The 18,541-nt window shown below is 45.7% G+C and overlaps 1 protein-coding gene across 1 annotated transcript in view; it reads left to right on the top strand.

Moving 5' to 3' along the window:
• Positions 1 to 18,541, top strand: part of LOC144483994 (uncharacterized) — a 105,096-nt gene that overhangs the window by 1,748 nt on the left and 84,807 nt on the right. The window contains exons 3-4 of the mRNA XM_078202570.1: positions 2,324 to 3,279; positions 6,496 to 7,366. Coding sequence (XP_078058696.1) covers positions 2,416 to 3,279; positions 6,496 to 7,366 — 1,735 coding nt within the window. The 5' untranslated portion in view covers positions 2,324 to 2,415. The remainder of the gene's footprint in view (positions 1 to 2,323; positions 3,280 to 6,495; positions 7,367 to 18,541) is intronic.

Genomic DNA, 18,541 nt, shown 5'->3' with positions numbered 1-18,541 from the left:
TCACTGTCTAAAAACACTCTTCCTCACATCTCCTGTACTAAAGAACAAAACAAAGAACAAAGAAAATTATAGTGCAGGAACAGGCCCTTTGGCCCTCCAAGCCTGCATCACCTTGCTGCCTGACTGAACTAAAACCCCCTACCCTTCCAGGGACCATATCCCTCTATTCCCATCCTATTCATGTATTTGTCAAGACACCCCTTAAAAGTCACTATCAGATCTGCTTCCACTACCTCACCCGGCAGTGAGTTCCAAGCACCCACCACCCTCTGTGTAAAAAAACTTGCCTCGTACATTTCCTTTAAAACTTGCCCCTCGCACCTAAACCTGTGACCCCTAATAATTGACTCTTCCACCCTGGGAAAAAGCTTCTGATTATCCACTCTATCCATGCCCCTCATAATCTTGTAGACTTGTATCAAGTCATCCCTCAACCTCCATCGTTCCAGTGAGAATAAACCAAGTTTCTCCAACCTCTCCTCATAGCTAATGCCCTCCATACCAGGCAACATCCTGATAAATCTTTTCTGTACCTTCTCCAAAGCCTCCACATCCTTCTGGTAGTGTGGCGACCAGAATTGAACACTATATTCCAAGTGTGGCCTAACCAAGGTTCTATAAAGCTGCAACATTACTTGCCAATTTTTAATCTCAATGCCCTGGCCGATGAAGACAAGCACGCTATTTGCCTTCTTGACTACCTTCTCCACCTGCATTGCCACTTTCAGTAACCTGTGTGCCTGTACACCCAGATCCCTCTGCCTATCAATACCCTTAAGGGTTCTGCCATTTACTGTAAAGGAGCATTTGAGTTGATGTAACATTGAGATTCGCAAAATGTTGAGCAATCATGTAGACTTTGCTCATGTTTAATGAGAAAGATCCAACAGTGTTTCGGCCCGATTTCGAACCGGGCACATTTCGTGTGTGAAGCGAACGTGATAACACGACAGAAACAACTGTTTACATACAAATTAGGAGCAGCAGTCGGCCACTCGGCCCCGCTCTCCCATTCAGTAAGATTGTGGCTGATCTCATTTTAATCTCAACTTCACGTTCCTGCCTACTCCCGATAACCTTCCACCTCCTTGCTTATCAAGAATCTATCCAGCTCTGCTGTAAGATATTCAAGGACTCTGCCTCAACCACCTTTGCAGGAAGAATATTCCAAAGTCTCACAATCCTTTGAGAAAAAAAATCCTCATCTCTAATTTAGACGGGTGACCCCTTACTTTGTGGTGCCGAGTTTAAAATTCTCCCACAAGAGGAAATGTCCTTTCCACATCCACCCTGTCAAGTCCCCTCAGGATCTTATATGGTTCAATCAAGGTTTTACCCAAAACCTTAAATCTGTCCCCCTGGTCCTTGTACGATCAGCAAATGGAAACAGATTTTCTTTATCCACCTGATCGAAACCTGTCAGAATCTTGTGTACCTGAATCAAATCTCCCCTCAACTTCCTTTACTGGAACCATTCCGGTAAATCTCTGCACCTTCTCAAGGATCTTTATATCCTTCCTGAAGAGCGGGGACCAGAGCTTTATAAATATTCAGAATAACTTCCCTGTTTATATATCAATATCACACTTTATGAAGCTCGGGGTCAAATTTGCTTTGCTAATTACTCTCTTAATATGTCTTGTAGAAATACAAAATCCCTCTCCTTCACCTCTTTCTCTCTCCTCCCAGAGAGGCCAGTTGGGTTTTTGTGACAATCCGGCAGTTTTCATGGTCAATGTTTCTCAGCGCCGACCCCACAAATTCCCAGATTCATTCAGATCAATTTGACAAGCTGCCTGTGTGTTTCTGTGGGCTCTCTCTCTCTCACTCCGTGTCTCCTGTTTTAAATCAGTTTTACAGGGTGTTAGAAGGGGAGAGTTTGACAAGCTGCCTGTGTGTTTCTGTGGGCTCTCTCTCTCTCACTCCGTGTCTCCTGTTTTAAATCAGTTTTACAGGGTGTTAGAAGGGGAGAGTTTGACAAGCTGCCTGTGTGTTTCTGTGGGCTCTCTCTCTCTCACTCCGTGTCTCCTGTTTTAAATCAGTTTTACAGGGTGTTAGAAGGGGAGAGTTTGACAAGCTGCCTGTGTGTTTCTGTGGGCTCTCTCTCTCTCACTCCGTGTCTCCTGTTTTAAATCAGTTTTACAGGGTGTTAGAAGGGGAGAGTTTGACAAGCTGCCTGTGTGTTTCTGTGGGCTCTCTCTCTCTCACTCCGTGTCTCCTGTTTTAAATCAGTTTTACAGGGTGTTAGAAGGGGAGAGTTTGACAAGCTGCCTGTGTGTTTCTGTGGGCTCTCTCTCACTCCGTGTCTCCTGTTTTAAATCAGTTTTACAGGGTATCAGAAGTGGAGAGTTTGCCGCTGGGAAGCTCACGGAGTGGCTCAATTTATCGTAACTTTGATATCATCAGATTTGGAACATGGAAGGAAAAAGCACATTTCACAGTGGGAAGAATCCGTACACGTGTTGTGTGTGTGGACACGGCTTCAGACAATCATCTGACCTCTGGAGACACAATTGCAGTCACACTGAGGAGAAACTGTGGAAATGTGGTGACTGTGGGAAGGGATTCATTTCCCCATCCAAGCTGGAAATGCATTGGCGCAGTCACACTGGGGAGAGGCCATTTACCTGCCCCACATGTGGGAAGGGATTCACTCAGTCATCCTCTCTGTTCACACACCAGCGAGTTCACTCCAGCGAGAGACCATTCACCTGCTCCGAGTGTGGGAAGGGATTCACTATTTCAGCCCACCTGCTGAGTCACCAGCGAGTTCACACTGAGGAGAGACCTTTCAAATGTCCAGACTGTGGAAAGTGCTATAAAAGTTCTGGGGAGCTGATGCGCCATCAACGTGTTCACACTGATGAGAGACCGTTCCGGTGCTCTCACTGTGGGACTGGGTTCAGACGATCGTCTGACCTCACTGTTCACCAGCGGGTTCACTCTGGGGAGAGACCGTTCACCTGCTCTGAGTGTGGGAAGGGATTCATTCAGTCATCTGACCTGCTGAAACACCAGCGAGTTCACACTGGGGAGAGGCCATTTATCTGCTCTGAATGTGGGAAGGGATTCACTACCTCATCGATCCTGCTGACACACCAGCGAGTTCACACAGACAAGAAACCTTTTAAATGTCCAAACTGTGAGAAATGCTACAAAACCTCTGAGAAACTGATGTCCCATCAACGTGTTCACACTGACGAGAGACCTTTCAGATGCTCTCACTGTGGGACTGCGTTCAGACAAATCAACTCAACTAACTGCACACCAGCGAGTTCACACTGACCAGAGACCTTTTAAATGCCCAGACTGTGAGAAGTGCTATAAACGTTCTGGGGAACTGACGCGACATCAACGTGTTCACACTGATTCAGGTGCTCTCACTGTGGGACTGGTGCGATCTTGTGCGATCTTCTCAACTCTCTGTACACCAACGAATTCACACTGGGGAGAGACCATTCACCTGCTCTGAGTGTGGGAATGAATGTACGACTTCATCCCACCTGCTGAGACTCCAGTGAGTTCACAAGTAACGACAGTGATTGGATGTTGCTGTTACTCACATTCAGGATTGAACCATCTTCATTAGGGTCCGTTTACACTGGTAATAAACCCCAACCACTTTAGGGGCTAATATTCTCACTAAAAGTCAAATAAATCAGCTTTGCGTCAAACTCACACACTGTGTTGACTCTTTTTAATATCTCAAACATAATAACAGATAACACATACATGGCCACTCTCCTCACTGTGAATCCTTCAATCTTTTCCAGGCTGTGTAACTGGTCAAAGCTCTTTCCACAGTCAGTTCACTGGAATACTCTCACTCGAGTGTATGTGTCTCAGTGATTTTCCAGTCACGCTGATGTTTAAACAGTTTGAAGGAACAGACAAACATTTCCCATTCTAGTTTCAAATGCCGATGGTATTCAGATCCTGAATAATTGGGTGACTCTGTCAGATCCTAACGTCATGTTTGTTGAGATTTGTGTCTGTAAATTCTCCCCTTCTAATAACCTGTGAAAGAAATTCACAAAAATCATTGCTGTCAGTACAGGATAAAAACTCAGAACAGACAATTCTAGTTTCTGTGGAACATTTTTTCCTCTCATTCTTGAAAATTTGTAAATCTCCATCCCAAACACTCTCCCTCCATTCTCACTTTGCTGGACCTGAAATAGACATTGTCCTGAGGGTGCTGATTCATCCTAATCGACAGATCCGTGCTGACTGTTTCATGTACAGGACACATATTCCTGAAATCTTCACACAGGCTTGTGTCTAAGCATATCAAAAATTTGCATATTTAGTGAAGTAAAAATGTATGCAATATTCAGAACTCTATTACATGATTAGAGATACAGATGGGTGCGGAAGAACTTGACTTAGGGAGCAAGCAATCATGTTCTGGAACTCACTGACGATGAGAGTGGTGGAAGTGGAGACGACCAGTGATTTCAAAATAAAATTGGTCGGGCACTTGAAGGAATTAAACATACTGGGGAACAGGGATATCGAGGAAAAATGGCACTGAGTGGATTCCCCGACAGAGACTTGGCACGGACTCAAGTTGCTGAATTGATTTATCTTGTGCTCTGATGACACTTTGACTGGAAAATATACAGTGTAGTTACAACATCAACTGTAATACAAATCCATAAATAACATACCTATTATGCACCATATAGTAAGAAGTATCACAACACCAGGTTAAAGTCCAACAGGTTTATTTGGAATCACAAGCTTTCAGAGTGCTGCCCCTTCATCAGGTGAGAAGGAGCAGCGCTCTGAAAGCTCGTGATTCCAAATAAACCCGTTGGATTTTAACCAGGTGTAGTGAGCCTTCTTACTGTGCCCACCCCAGTCCAACACCGGCATCTCTACATCATATGCACCATATAACAACACCAGACATATTAATGTTGTTACGATCCTCATGGTCACCTTATAATAAGCAAATTCCCACAAATCACAATGGAATAAACTGAAAGACAATGTTTCATTTTTTTAAAAATTTACTTTAAAAATTAATCTAAAATTAACATCACTGATCATGCATTAAGAAACAGTATTTGAATAGACAAGATAAATTACACTTTAAAAAGCTCAGACAATAAAAACAGGTTCCACAAAATCACAAACCCCCTCAGTATATTTAGCTCTAATTCCAGTTCCAGAGAATTTCTCTGTCTCTGTATTTCCCAGGGGGAGAAAGAAAGTGTTTTCCTCACAGATGTTGTCCAGAGGATGAAGTTTGAGTCTGTGTGTGAAGTTTGAGTCTGTGTGTGAAGTTTGAGTCTGTGGTGAAGTTTGAGTCTGTGTGTGAAGTTTGAGTCTGTGTGTGAAGTTTGAGTCTGTGTGTGAAGTTTGAGTCTGTGGTGAAGTTTGAGTCTGTGTGTGAAGTTTGAGTCTGTGGTGAAGTTTGAGTCTGTGTGTGAAGTTTGAGTCTGTGTGTGAAGTTTGAGTCTGTGTGTGAAGTTTGAGTCTGTGTGTGAAGTTTGAGTCTGTGGTGAAGTTTGAGTCTGTGTGTGAAGTTTGAGTCTGTGTGTGAAGTTTGAGTCTGTGTGTGAAGTTTGAGTCTGTGTGTGAAGTTTGAGTCTGTGTGTGAAGTTTGAGTCTGTGGTGAAGTTTGAGTCTGTGTGTGAAGTTTGAGTCTGTGTGTGAAGTTTGAGTCTGTGGTGAAGTTTGAGTCTGTGTGTGAAGTTTGAGTCTGTGTGTGAAGTTTGAGTCTGTGGTGAAGCTACAAACAGAAGCTGTTCTGTTTCAAATCAAACTGCGGGACTTGGAAGAAAATGATGGGAAGAGATTTTGCAAAGTCCCCTCCCCCACTCCATCAGCTGGCAGCCCAGCACGCAGGCGCAGAGAGCGCTGAGCCCAGCTGTCCGGAGCAGGCGCAGAGAGCGCTGCTGAGCCGAGCTGTCCGGAGCAGGCGCAGTGCGGCTGCCGCCAGCGGTCGCTCTCGATCTCTTTTTGGAGCCGCAGGAGAGAGAGGGGGGAGGGGAAGATCACCGAGCGGCTTCTCGCTCTGGCCGGAGCCGCCAGCCGGTTGCCTGGAAACCTTGGCTGGAGGAGGTGCAGGGGGAGGGGGAACAATGGGGGGGGGAGGGGGGGCTCCCGGGTCGGCGAGCCGGGCCTGCGCCATGGAACCCCGACACGTCACTGCGGAGCCGAGTAATTCCTATTGGCTGATTCAGGCAGCGCTCCATTGTGACGTCTCAATGCGGAAGTTGGCCACCGAGCTTCAGATTAAAGCTTCCACTTGGATTTGAAAAGACTTCGGCCATCAGTGAGTGGAAAAGCAGCAACACACTGCCACACCCCAGTGAGAGTGTTCCAGTGCACTGACTAAAGAGCTTTAACCAGTTACACAGCCTGAATAAATATCACACCATTCACAGCAGGGAGAGACGGTACCCGTGTTCTGTGTGTGGACAAGGCTTCAACTGATTGGCCACCCAAGGGAGAGGCAAGGACACCTGCACCATGGAGAAACCATGGAAATGTGCAGACTGTGGAAAGAGATACAGATACCCCTCTCTGCTCGATGCTCATCGGCGCAGCCACACTGGGGAGAGGCCATTCATCTGCTCTCAGTGTGGGGAGGGATTCGCTCTGTTGCCCAGCCTGCTGACACACAAGCGAGTTCACACCGGAGAGAGACCGTTCACCTGCTCTCAGTGTGGAAAGGGATTCACTGTGTTATCCACTTTGCAGAGACACCAGCGAATTCACACTGGGGAGAGGCTGTTTATCTGCTCTCGGTGTAGGAAGGGATTCAACCAGTTATCCAATCTATGGACACACATGCGAATTCACACTGGGGAGAGGCCATTCATCTGCTCTCGTTGTGGGAAGAGATTCACTCGGTCATCCGACCTGCGGACACATCAGCACGTTCACACCGGGGAGAGGCCATTCACCTGCTCTCAGTGTGGGAAGGGATTCACTCGGTCATCCGACCTGCGGACACACCAGCGAGTTCACACTGGGGAGAGGCCATTCACCTGCTCTCAGTGTGGGAAGAGATTCACTCGGTCATCCGAGCTGCGGACACACCAGCGAGTTCACACTGGGGAGAGGCCATTTACCTGCTCTCAGTGTGGGAAGGGTTTCAGTCACTTATCCACCCAGCAGAAACACCAGCACATTCACACTGGAGAGAGGCCGTTCACCTGCTCTCAGTGTGGGAAGGGTTTCAGTCAGTTATCCACCCAGCAGAAACACCAGCACATTCACACTGGAGAGAGGCCGTTCACCTGCTCTCAGTGTGGGAAGAGATTCACTCAGTCATCCCACCTGCGGAGACACCAGCGAGTTCACACTGGGGAGAGGCTATTTACCTGCTCTCAGTGTGGGAAGGGTTTCAGTCAGTTATCCAACCTGCAGAGACACCAGCGAATTCACATGGGGAGAGACCATTCACCTGCTCTGAGTGTGGGACGGAATTCACTCAGTTATCCCACCTGTTGAGACATCAGTGAAGTTACACTGGGGAGAAACTGTCCACCTGCTCAGTGTATAAAAAGTGTTCGGAATTTCATCACAGCTACTGAGGCACCAACAAGTTCACAGGGGTTGGATTCTGCTGTTATTGTTTCTGCTCTCAGTTACATCCAGGACTGCATTTTGTTCATTCTCACAGTTGGTCAATGGGGAGGGTCGGAGGGTTTCTTTCTGCTGGACTGGCCGGTCTCACAACTTTACCTCCAGTGAGCTGATGTTCTTTGAGTCTTGTTGCGAATACCTTGTTTTAAATTTCAGAGTGACCGGGTGTGAGGAAATTGAGAGATATTTAGTCAGCATTTCTGTTTGAAACTCCCCCAGATGCCCATCTCATTTCCTTTGTAATTGTTTATTGTCTCCACTTCCTCCTCCCTCGTAGGCAGTGAGTTCCAGGTCATTACCATTCGCTGCATCAAAATATTCTTCCTCACATCCCTCCCTACATCTCTGACCTGAAACTTTTAATCTGTGTCCCCCTCGTACTTGTCCCATCAGCTAATGGGAACAGCTTTTCTTTGTCCACCTTATCTAAACCTGTCAGAATCTTGTCCACCTCTATCAAATCTCACCTCAACCTCCTTTGCTCCAAGGGAAAAAACCCCAGCCTGACATTGACAATAAAGAACAAACTAACAGAATATGTTAGTACCTGAAACCAAATGGGAATGTTTAATTCCTGTTTTAAAAATATTGTGAATATATTGTCCTGGACAATAAAGGAATTGGAATAACTCACCTTGGGAGTGGTAGAATGGAATATGTCAATCTGGTATCCATCTACAGTCCAGTGAAAGTTTGGAATGTGTAGCTGGAAATCCCTCCCTAACAGCACTGTGGGTGTACCTACACCTCAGGCATTATAACAGTTCAGGAAGGCAGTGTTGGGGTTGACCATGGCCGAGGCAGCTACAGACAGCCACATATTCTGTTATAATTGAAGGACAGCAGATTGAATGTGAGGCATTATGGGACTGGACTATCTTGACCACATTCCTGTGACTGCTCAGTTTCTGCAATCATGAACCATTAAAGCTGCTTAGCAGGGCCCCGACAGAGGACCTGGTGAGAATATTTACTCAGAATGAGTTAGAATTAAACTTATTCCAGGACCGGCTGATGTTCAGCGGCTGAGATACCCAAATCTGTGAAGAGGAGGTCTGACCAATCAACAAACAGTGGCAGATAGTTGGTTAAGAAGTTAAAAAGCGTTCTCAGGCATTGTTTAATTTATTTTACCCCAAATTTGTGATAAGAACTGTGAGGGACATGTGACCCGTTAGTCGGTGAAGTAACGGTATACTCCAAATAGCACTGGACTGAAAAGCAGACCTCTGAGAGTAGATTCTAATGGTTATAATCCGACCCAAGCATGGCCAGTGAAAAAGTCAGAGCTCGAGTGAGGACTGGACAGATCTCTTACCTGCTATTTGGAAACGAAGAACAAGAAACTTATCGATAAAATTATTAGAATAGAGCCAACATTTTGAGTCTGGAAGACATTTCATAACAGCTCTTATGAAGGGTCATCCATACCTGAAACATTGGCTCCATTCTATCTCCACAGATGCTGCCAGACCTGCTGAGCTTTTCCAGTATTTTCTGTTGTTGTTTCAGATTCCAGCATCCGCAGTATTTAACTTTTATGATAAAATTATTAGTTCTGATTGGAAACCCCACGACCCTCCCGCAAAACAGAGGGAGTGGTGGCAAAGGGAGAAAAAGGATAAGGATGATAAAGTCTGGGTTCTGATTTTCTGAGCCCATGTAGAATAAACAAAATGAGTGAAGCAGTTTATAAAGAACTGAAGTTACCCATCCCTAACAAAAACTGATCAAATAAAAATAATTAGGTTGTGGAATATAACAAAAAAATTAAGAGATGAAGTTTACAATCGAGTTTGTTTTGATTTTTATACTTGTGTAAAGTGGTATTATTGTGTGCCAATTTTTTTCTGCTCACTCCCCATCCCTTTAGGTTCTGTAGAAAAGTTAACCCTTTCAGCAGACAGTTCATTTCTTTTCAAATCATCTGAAAACTCATGTCTATTTTAGTTTATAATTGAAGATTTATGGGAATTGGCTAAGATGGGCTTTCGACATTTTTAAAGTATAAAGAAGTGGTCTTGAGAAGCCAATTTGGTAGAGAGAGGTGGAGGGAGATATGTTTACAGAGAGGTGTTGAGAGGTGTTGAGAGCTGTTGGTTTTACAAGTTATCCATGTTTTTGGAGCGGTCACTTCATGTCCTGGTCTGAGAGGGATGGAGAGAAGCCTGTTCAATTGTTAATGTTAAACTTTCTATATTAACTGTTAATCGACACTCTGTTTTTTATCTTTCTGACTTGTTACATTTTTAATGGTTAATTAACTTTCTGAATTCACCATTTAAAGTGTTCTTTCTTGCCACATGGTTAAGACACTGGAACCTGGCGTGATTTATGATTAGGGAGGTTATTGTAAACAAGAGAACCCCATAAATCTCGATACAAACAGATTAAACTTCTTACAAATGGAATGCAATCCTTTATTATGAGAGAAATTGAACAAAGAAGTAAAGATGTTGTACTTCAGTTATACAGGGTGTTGCTGAGACTGCATCTTGAACACTGGGTGCAGCTTTGTCTCCTATTTAAGAAATGATACAAACGCATTGAAAGTGGTTCAGAGGAGGTTTAATAATTGCTTCCCAATTCTTGACCCTCACAGGATAAATTTTGTCCGATTTTCCTTGTATTCACCTCTGACAAAGAATCATCCTGACTCAAAATGTTGTCTCTATTCTCTCTCTGCAGATGCTGTCAGACTTGCTGAGATTGTCCAGCATTTTCTGTTTATATTTCAGATTCCAGCAGCAGCAGAATTTTGCCTTTATACCAATTCTTGTTGGTAAGGGAATCTAAAGTATCGGCTGTAGAATGACAGTGTGGAATGCAACACAAACAGATCAGCCATGATCTCAATCAATGGTGGAGCAAACTCAAAGGGCCAAATGGCCGACTTCTGCTCTGATGTCGAATGTTGGTCGCAATTTCCTGAGAATTGCGAAGTAAGGCTGGAAGATTCACCTTGCTTGTGTTAAAACCATCACTGTGAAATTCAGTTCTGGGATTAAAGGTTGCCAGACTGGAAAAGGAAAACAATGGAAATACACTTTTGGGGAGTGAAAAGTCACCTTGCCGGACACATTCTTGGAGAATTGAGTGTCAACATTCCAAGGCAGAGTAAAACATAACCATTGAGTGGGATATTTGAGTGTGTTGAGAGTAAAAGGGCAAAGTTCAACTTTACAGCTTAAGAGCTGTTTCTACAAAACGTGTTTACTCATTGTTGCTTCCAGTTTGTCGGAGTAAAAGTCATAAAACTTGAAGTTTTGTCGTGTGATTCTTTCATTTACTCAATGGGTTTAAATTCATTTCTTTAAATTATTGATCATTACAGAGATCTTAATAATTCATTTAAAGCCCCAAGTTTCGACATCCCATTTGAGCCTGGGGCACCTTTCTGTCTCTCTATTGCTCGTGTCAATGAGAGCCAGGCGACGGAGCTGAGGGCTGAATTTAGCTGAGAATAACGAGGCCTGCGCCCCAGTTGGGAAACTGCCATGGGGATCGCACTAATAGAGAGACTGGGAGGTGCTGGAGGACTGAGTGGGAAATGGGCCTCCAACCAATTGTTATATCTGTCTCTCAGAGCGAAAGAGAAACCTGTCTCTTTAAATACATAGTAAGAAGTTTAACAACACCAGGTTAAAGTCCAACAGGTTTATTTGGTAGCAAAAGCCACACAAGCTTTCGAGGCTCTGAGCCCCTTCTTCAGGTGAGTGGGAATTCTGTTCACAAACAGAACTTATAAGACACACTCAATTTACATGAATAATGGTTGGAATGCGAATACTTACAACTAATCCAGTCTTTAAGAAACAAAACAATGGGAGTGGGGAGAGCATCAAGACAGGCTAAAAAGATGTCTTGATGCTCTCCCCACTCCCATTGTTTTGTTTCTTAAAGACTGGATTAGTTGTAAGTATTCGCATTCCAACCATTATTCATGTAAATTGAGTCTGTGTCTTATAAGTTCTGTTTGTGAACAGAATTCCCACTCACCTGAAGAAGGGGCTCAGAGCCTCGAAAGCTTGTGTGGCTTTTGCTACCAAATAAACCTGTTGGACTTTAACCTGGTGTTGTTAAACTTCTTACTGTGTTTACCCCAGTCCAACGCCGGCATCTCCACATCTTTAAATACATATACAGGGAAGAGGCTGCACTGAAATCTGTCCCTTTTAACCTGCACAGAAGCAGGAGGCTGAGAATGACAGGCTGCAGGAGGAGTCCATTCAGCCCATCGTGCCCCTGCTATCTCTTTGAAAGGACTCTCTGATTCATCCAACTGCTCTGTTCTTTCCCCACAGCCCTGCAAATTCTTCCCATTCAAGTCTTTACCCGTTGGAAAGATTCTATTGAATCTGCTTTCAGGCAGATCAGAACAACTCGCTGTGTCAAACAATAAAATAAAATCTCATCTCCCCCTCTGGCTCCTTTGCCAATTACCTTAGAGGGAGTCACTTTCTGTTAAAGAGCCTGCCAACCCCTCTCACCTGCTTTCCCGAAAGTGCATCAATATAGTCAGAAAAAGTCCAGCAAAATCAAATTTTTACTGATAAAAGTTTATTAATGAAACAGAACATGGTTAAAACAAACAGAAAGTGACTTGAGGATCAAAGACAACCAGAGTAAAAGGATGTTCACAATGTTCTGGACACAAATTGTTTCTCTTTAATTCACCTGCAGCCTGTTCCCTGTCCTCTTTGTGGAACACCTCCGCTCAGTCCACAAGCATGACCCTGACCTTCCGCTTGCTTGCCATTAGAATTCACCACCTTGCTCTCACACTCACATTTCTGTCCTCGGCCTGCTGCAATGTTCCAGAGAAGCCCAACACAAGCTGGACAAACAGCCCCTCATCTTCCGATGAGGCACTTTACAGCCTTCTGGACTCAACATTGAGTTCAACAACTTCACACCCTGAACTCTCTCCTACATTTTGATTTGTTTTTTATTTGCCGAGTGCCAGTCTGCATCTTGTTTTCATGTTTTTTTGCTTCCAGACAGAGCTGTCCTTTATTCTACCATTAACACTTACTCTGGGCCAATGCTTTGTTTCTTTACGATGTGGAGATGCCGGCGTTGGACTGGGGTAAACACATGAAGAGTTTTAACAACACCAGGTTCCTGTTGGACTTTAACCTGCTGTTGTTAAATCTTCTTATTGTTTCTTTCCAACAACCATTACCTCTCCCTTTGCCTTTTGTTCCGGGACATTTTTGTCATTTAATCTCACCCGCCCTCTAACCAATCCCTGACTTTCCCTTTTGTTCTCCCTGCCCCTCCCCCCTTTCTCACCAGCATCAAACCCATTACATTTCTCCCTCTCTTTAGTTCTGAAGTAGAGTTACATTGGACGTGAAACATTAACTCTGTTTCTCTCTCCACAGATGCTGCCAGACCTGCTGCGTTTTTTCAGTTCTTTCTGTATTTATTTTAAATCTACCTTAGTCGTAGGAAAAGCACTCTTTACTATCCAGGATAAAAAAATGTCCTTCATCAGTTTTTGTGGATCATTTCAGTGGAAATGTGCTCTCCCAGGCTCAAAGAGCATCAGCCCATTGGAAGCAAAGTTGTGAGACCGGCCAGTCCAGCAGAAAAAAACCCTCCAACCCTCCCACTTCACCAACTGTCAGAATGAACACTGTTCAGTCCTGGATGTGATTAACAGCAGCAATAACAGCAGAATCCAACACCAGTAATCACTTGTGAATTCGCTGGTGTCTCCGCAGGAGGGATGAATCACTAAATCCTTTCCCACACTGAGAGCGGGTGAATGGCCTCTCCCCGGTGTGAACTCGCTGGTGTTCTCGCAGGTTGCATGAATCACTGAATCCCTTCCCACACAGAGAGCATGTGAACGGTTTCGCTCCGGTGTGAACTCGCTCATGTTTCCGCAGGTTGGATGAAGTTCTGAAGCTCTTTGGGCAGTGAGAGCAGCTGAACGGTCTCTCCTCAGTGTGAATGCGCTGGTGGGACACCAGATCCGGAGACCTTTTGAAGCCACTCCCACAGTCAGAGCATTTAAAGGGTCGCTCATTGGTGTGAACTCGCTGGTGTTCCCACAGGTAGGATGGTGTTGTAAACCTCTTTGTGCAGTGAGAGCAGCTGAATGGTCTCTCCTCAGTGTGAATGCGCTGGTGGACCAACAGTTGGTGAGAGCTTTTGAAATCTTTCCCGCAGTCAGAGCATTTAAAGGGTCGCTCATTGCTGTGAGTGACTTTGTGTCTCTGCAGGCTGGATGACTGAGTGAATCCCCTCCCACACACTGAGCAGGGGAATGGCCGCTCCCTCGTGTGAACTCGTTGGTGATTCCGCAGGTGGGATGATCTTCTAAATGTCTTTGAGCAGTGAGAGCAGCTGAACGGTCTCTCCACAGTGTGAGTGCGCTGGTGATCCATCAGATCCTGAGACCTTTTGAATCCGCTCCCACAGTCAGAGCATTTAAAGGGTCTCTCGCTGTTGTGAATGACGTTGTGTCTCTGCAGGCTGGATAACTGGGTGAATCTGCTCCCACACTCGGAGCAGGTGAACGGTCTCTCCCCAGTGTGAACTTGCTGGTGTCTCAGCAGATTGGATGACAGAGTGAATCTCTTCCCACACACAGAGCAGGTGAACGGCCACTCCTCGGTGTGAACTTGCTGGTGTTTCCGCAGGTTGGATGATGTTTGAAACTGCTTTGTGCAGTGAGAGCAGCTAAACAGTCCCCCCTCAGTGTGAATGCGCTGGTGTGACAGCAGGTGGGATGACCTTCTAAACCTCTTTGGGCAGTGAGAGCAGCTGAACGGTCTCTCCCCGGTGTGAATGCGCTGGTGGGACACCAGATCCTGAGACCTTTTGAAACCAGTCCCACAGTCAGAGCATTTAAAGGGTCTCTCATTGGTATGAGTGAGATTGTGACTCAGCAGATTGGATGACCGAGTGAATCCCTTCCCACACACAGGGCAGGTGAATGGCCGCTCCCCAGTGTGATTGTGTCGATGTGTTTCCAGCTGAGATGGGAAACTGAATCCCTTCCCACAGTCTCCACATTTCCACGGTTTCCCCATGGTGCGGGTGTCCTTGCGACTCTCCAGGTTAAACAATCAGTTAAATCTCACACAGAACACGGGTACAGTCTCTCCCCGCTGTGAATGCTGCGATGTATTTTCAGGCTGTGTAACTGGTTAAAGCTCTTTCCACACTCAGTGCACTGGAACACTCTCACTCTGGTGTGTGTGTGTCTTGGTGCTTTCCAGTCACACTGATGTTTAAACATTCTGAAGCAGAAAAAACAGAAATATTTCTCCTTCCAGATTCAAAGGTCGATGATGTTGAGGTCCAGATGAATTGAGCGACTGTCAGATCTTGATGTGATGTTTGGTTTGGGATTTCCGTCTATGGATCTTAACCTTCTGATATCCTGTAAAGGAGTTGCAGCAGAAATCACCATCAATACAGAATCAAAATTCAGAACGAAAATTCTAGTTTCTAAGGAACATTCTTTCCCCACTCATTCCCCTAAATCTGTAAATTGGTTAAGATACAGGGGGTTGTGATTGGTCATGTTCTTGACCTTGCTGCCTATGAGGGGAGTCAAGCAGAGATGGTCAGTAATTTTGAATGTGATTGGATGGGTGCTGCAGGGTTACAGAATGGGACCCACTCCAGACTGACAGAATTGCTCGGCAGGAACTGGAGTTGTCCAATGAACTCCTCCTGTGCTGTAATGACTCTGACTGGAAATATATGACATAGCTACAGTACTATATTACAAGACTAGAAATAATAATAAATGTACTTTATTGCAGAACCATCCGATATTTATCACATAACAACACTGGTCATATTTCTGTCCTCAGAGTTTTAAAGCACAGCAAGAGGCCCTTTGGCCCATCGAATTTGTGCCAGCTCTCAAGCATCGATCTGTTCTAATCCCACCTTCCACCATTTGGTCAGTAGTAGCCTTGTAAGCGATGGCATTTCAAGTGCTCATCTAAATGCTTCTTAATGTTGAGCGTTCCCACCTCTACCACCCTTTCAGGCAGTGAGTTCCTGATTCCATAACCCTCTGGGTGAAAATCTTTTCCCTCAAATCCCCTCTAAATCTCCTTCCCCTCACCTTAAATCTGGATGTTGACCCAGCTACTAAAGTTACTTGAACTAAGGGTTCATATTTTTATACATCCCAATCAGGGCCCCCTCAGCCTTCTCTGAATTAGGGAGAACAATTCCAGCCTCACCAGCCTCTCTTCATGGCTGAAACTTTCCAGCCCAGGCAGCATCCTGGTGAATCTGCTCTGCACCTTCTCTAGCGCAATCACATCCTTGGTAAAATGTGGCGACCCGAATTGCAGACAGTACTCTAGCTTTTTATACAGCTCAATCATAACTTGTTTGCTCTAATATTCTATGCCTCGGTTAAAAAAGGCAAGAATCCCATATCCTTCTTAACCACTTTATCAATTTGTCCTGCTGTCTTCAGGCTCTGATGGACATGCACCCCAAGGTCCCTCTGGTCTTCTGCACTTCCTGGCGTCCTATTGTTCATTGTCTATTCCCTTGCCTTGTTAGTCCTCCCAAAATGCCTCACCACGGACTTTAGGGGGTTAAATTACATTTGCCACTGTTCTGTCCATCTAACCAGCTCGTCCACATCATCCTGTAATCTAAGGTTTTCCTCCTCGCTATTTACCACATCACCAATTTTTGGACCATCAGCAAACTTACTGATCGAACCCCCCACATTCAGGTCCACAGGGAGCTCCACGCGGTCATTGTTACAAAGCCCGGACTCTGATTGGCTGGAGGACCAGCGCCCATCCGGTCCTCCACGCGTTGCCATTGGTCAATCTGCTGCATGTAGACAATGAGGGGGCGGAACCCGAGCACACATGCGGGTGGGCGGTGCTTTGACCGCCAGCCGCGCTGAGCTGGTGTCCAATCCGCAGTGTTTTGCTTCTGTAACCAGTGATATTGCTGCCAATGGGACACTGTGTGCTGTGAACGCCCCTCTGAGTCATTGTGACGGCACAATGGAGCCCTGCCTGAATCGGCCAATAGCAATCACTCTGCTCTGCGGTGACGTCTCCGGGTTCAGGCGCGCGGACCTGGGAGCCCCGCCCCCTCCCACTGTTCCCCCTTCCCCTACACACAAGATAATTTGTGTGTCTGCTTCCTTGTAATAAAAGGACGTGTGGTGTCACTTCCTGATGATTGATGTTCCTCAGGCTCATCGACCTCACTGCTACATCTGAGGTGTGATGTTTCATTTCTCAGTGACTGCTGACGCCTGAAGCAAGTTACTGAAAGACAAATAACTAAAAGTACAAGAGCTACACAAACTTAAACTAATACAATTATTACAGAACATAGAAAATCTACGCAGAAAGGTGACAGGTGTGCTAAAGCTCAGGAAGCAACATACACATTACAAAATACCATTTTTATTTTATTTTCATAAGAAAAAAAGTAACAGAAAATACATCACAACAACACCATGACAGAAACTGATAATCAAACCCACACTAATCTGTGTGTGTCGAAGGAAATTAAACTACAAGAAGCTTCACGGGGTGGCACGGTAGCACAGTGGTTAGCACTGTTGCTTCACAGCTCCAGGGACCTGGGTTCGATTCCTGGTTTGGGTCACTGTCTGTGTGGAGTTTGCACATTCTCCTCGTGTCTGCGTGGGTTTGCTCCGGTTTCCTCCCACAGTCCAAAGATGTGCAGGTTAGGTTGATTGGCCATGCTAAAATTGCCCTTAGTGTCCTGGGATGCGTAGGTTAGAGGGATTAGCAGGGGAATGGTTTCTCCTCAGTGTGAACTCGCTGGTGTTTCCGCAGATTGGATAAACTTTTAAATCTCTTTGTGCAGTGAGAGCAGCTGAACGGTCTCTCCTCACTGTGAGTGCGCTGGTGAATCATCAGATCCGCAGCACTTTTGAAGCCACGCCCACAGTCAGAGCATTTAAAAGGTCTCTCATTGCTGTGAGTGACTTTGTGTGTTGTCAGACCAGATGACTGAGTGAATCCCTTCCCACACACAGAGCAAGTGAATGGCCTCTTCCCAGTGTGAACTCGCTGGTGTACCCGCAGATTGGATGAGGTTTTGAACCTCTTTGTGCAGTGAGAGCAGCTGAACGGTCTCTCCTCAGTGTGAATGCGCTGGTGGATATTCAGATCCGCAGCACTTTTGAAGCTGCTCCCACAGTCAGAGCATTTAAAGGGTCTCTCATTGCTGTGAGTGACTTTGTGATTCTGTAGGTGGGATGACTGAGTGAATCCCTTTCCACACACACAGCAGGTGAATGGTCTCTCCCCAGTATGAACTCGCTGGTGTGTCTGCAGGTGGGATGACCGATTGAATCCCTTCCCACACACAGAGCAGGTGAACAGTCCCTCTGCAGTGTGAAAGCGTTTGTGGGACATCAGTTCACCTGAGCTTTTGAAGCCTCTCCCACAGTCAGAGCATTTAAAGGGTCTCTCCTGGGTGTGAGTGACTTTGTGTTTCAGCAGGCTGGATGACTGAGTGAATCCCTTCCCACACACAGAGCAGGTGAACGGTCTCTCCCCGGTGTGAACTCGCTGGTGTTGCCGCAGGTTGGATGATGTTCTGAATGTCTTTGTGCAGTGAGAGCAGCTGAACGGTCTCTCCTCAGTGTGAATGCGCTCGTGCTCTCTCAGATCCGCAGCATGTTTGAAGCCGCTTCCACAGTCAGAACATTTAAAGGGTCTCTCATTGCTGTGAGTGACTTTGTGTCTGAGCAGGTGGGATAACTGAATGTATCACTTCTCACACTCAGAGCAGGTAAATGGCCTCTCCTCGATGGATTTCCAGGTCACAGGGGGGTCTGTATCTCTTCCCACAGTCCCCACATTTCCACGGTTTCTCCATGGTGCGGGTGTCCTTGTCACTCTCCAGGTTAAACAATCAGTTAAATCTCACACAGAACACGGGT

The sequence above is a fragment of the Mustelus asterias genome, unplaced genomic scaffold (assembly GCF_964213995.1).
Source record: "Mustelus asterias unplaced genomic scaffold, sMusAst1.hap1.1 HAP1_SCAFFOLD_85, whole genome shotgun sequence".
NCBI lineage: Eukaryota > Metazoa > Chordata > Chondrichthyes > Carcharhiniformes > Triakidae > Mustelus > Mustelus asterias.
This window is presented reverse-complemented; position numbering and strand designations above follow the sequence as displayed.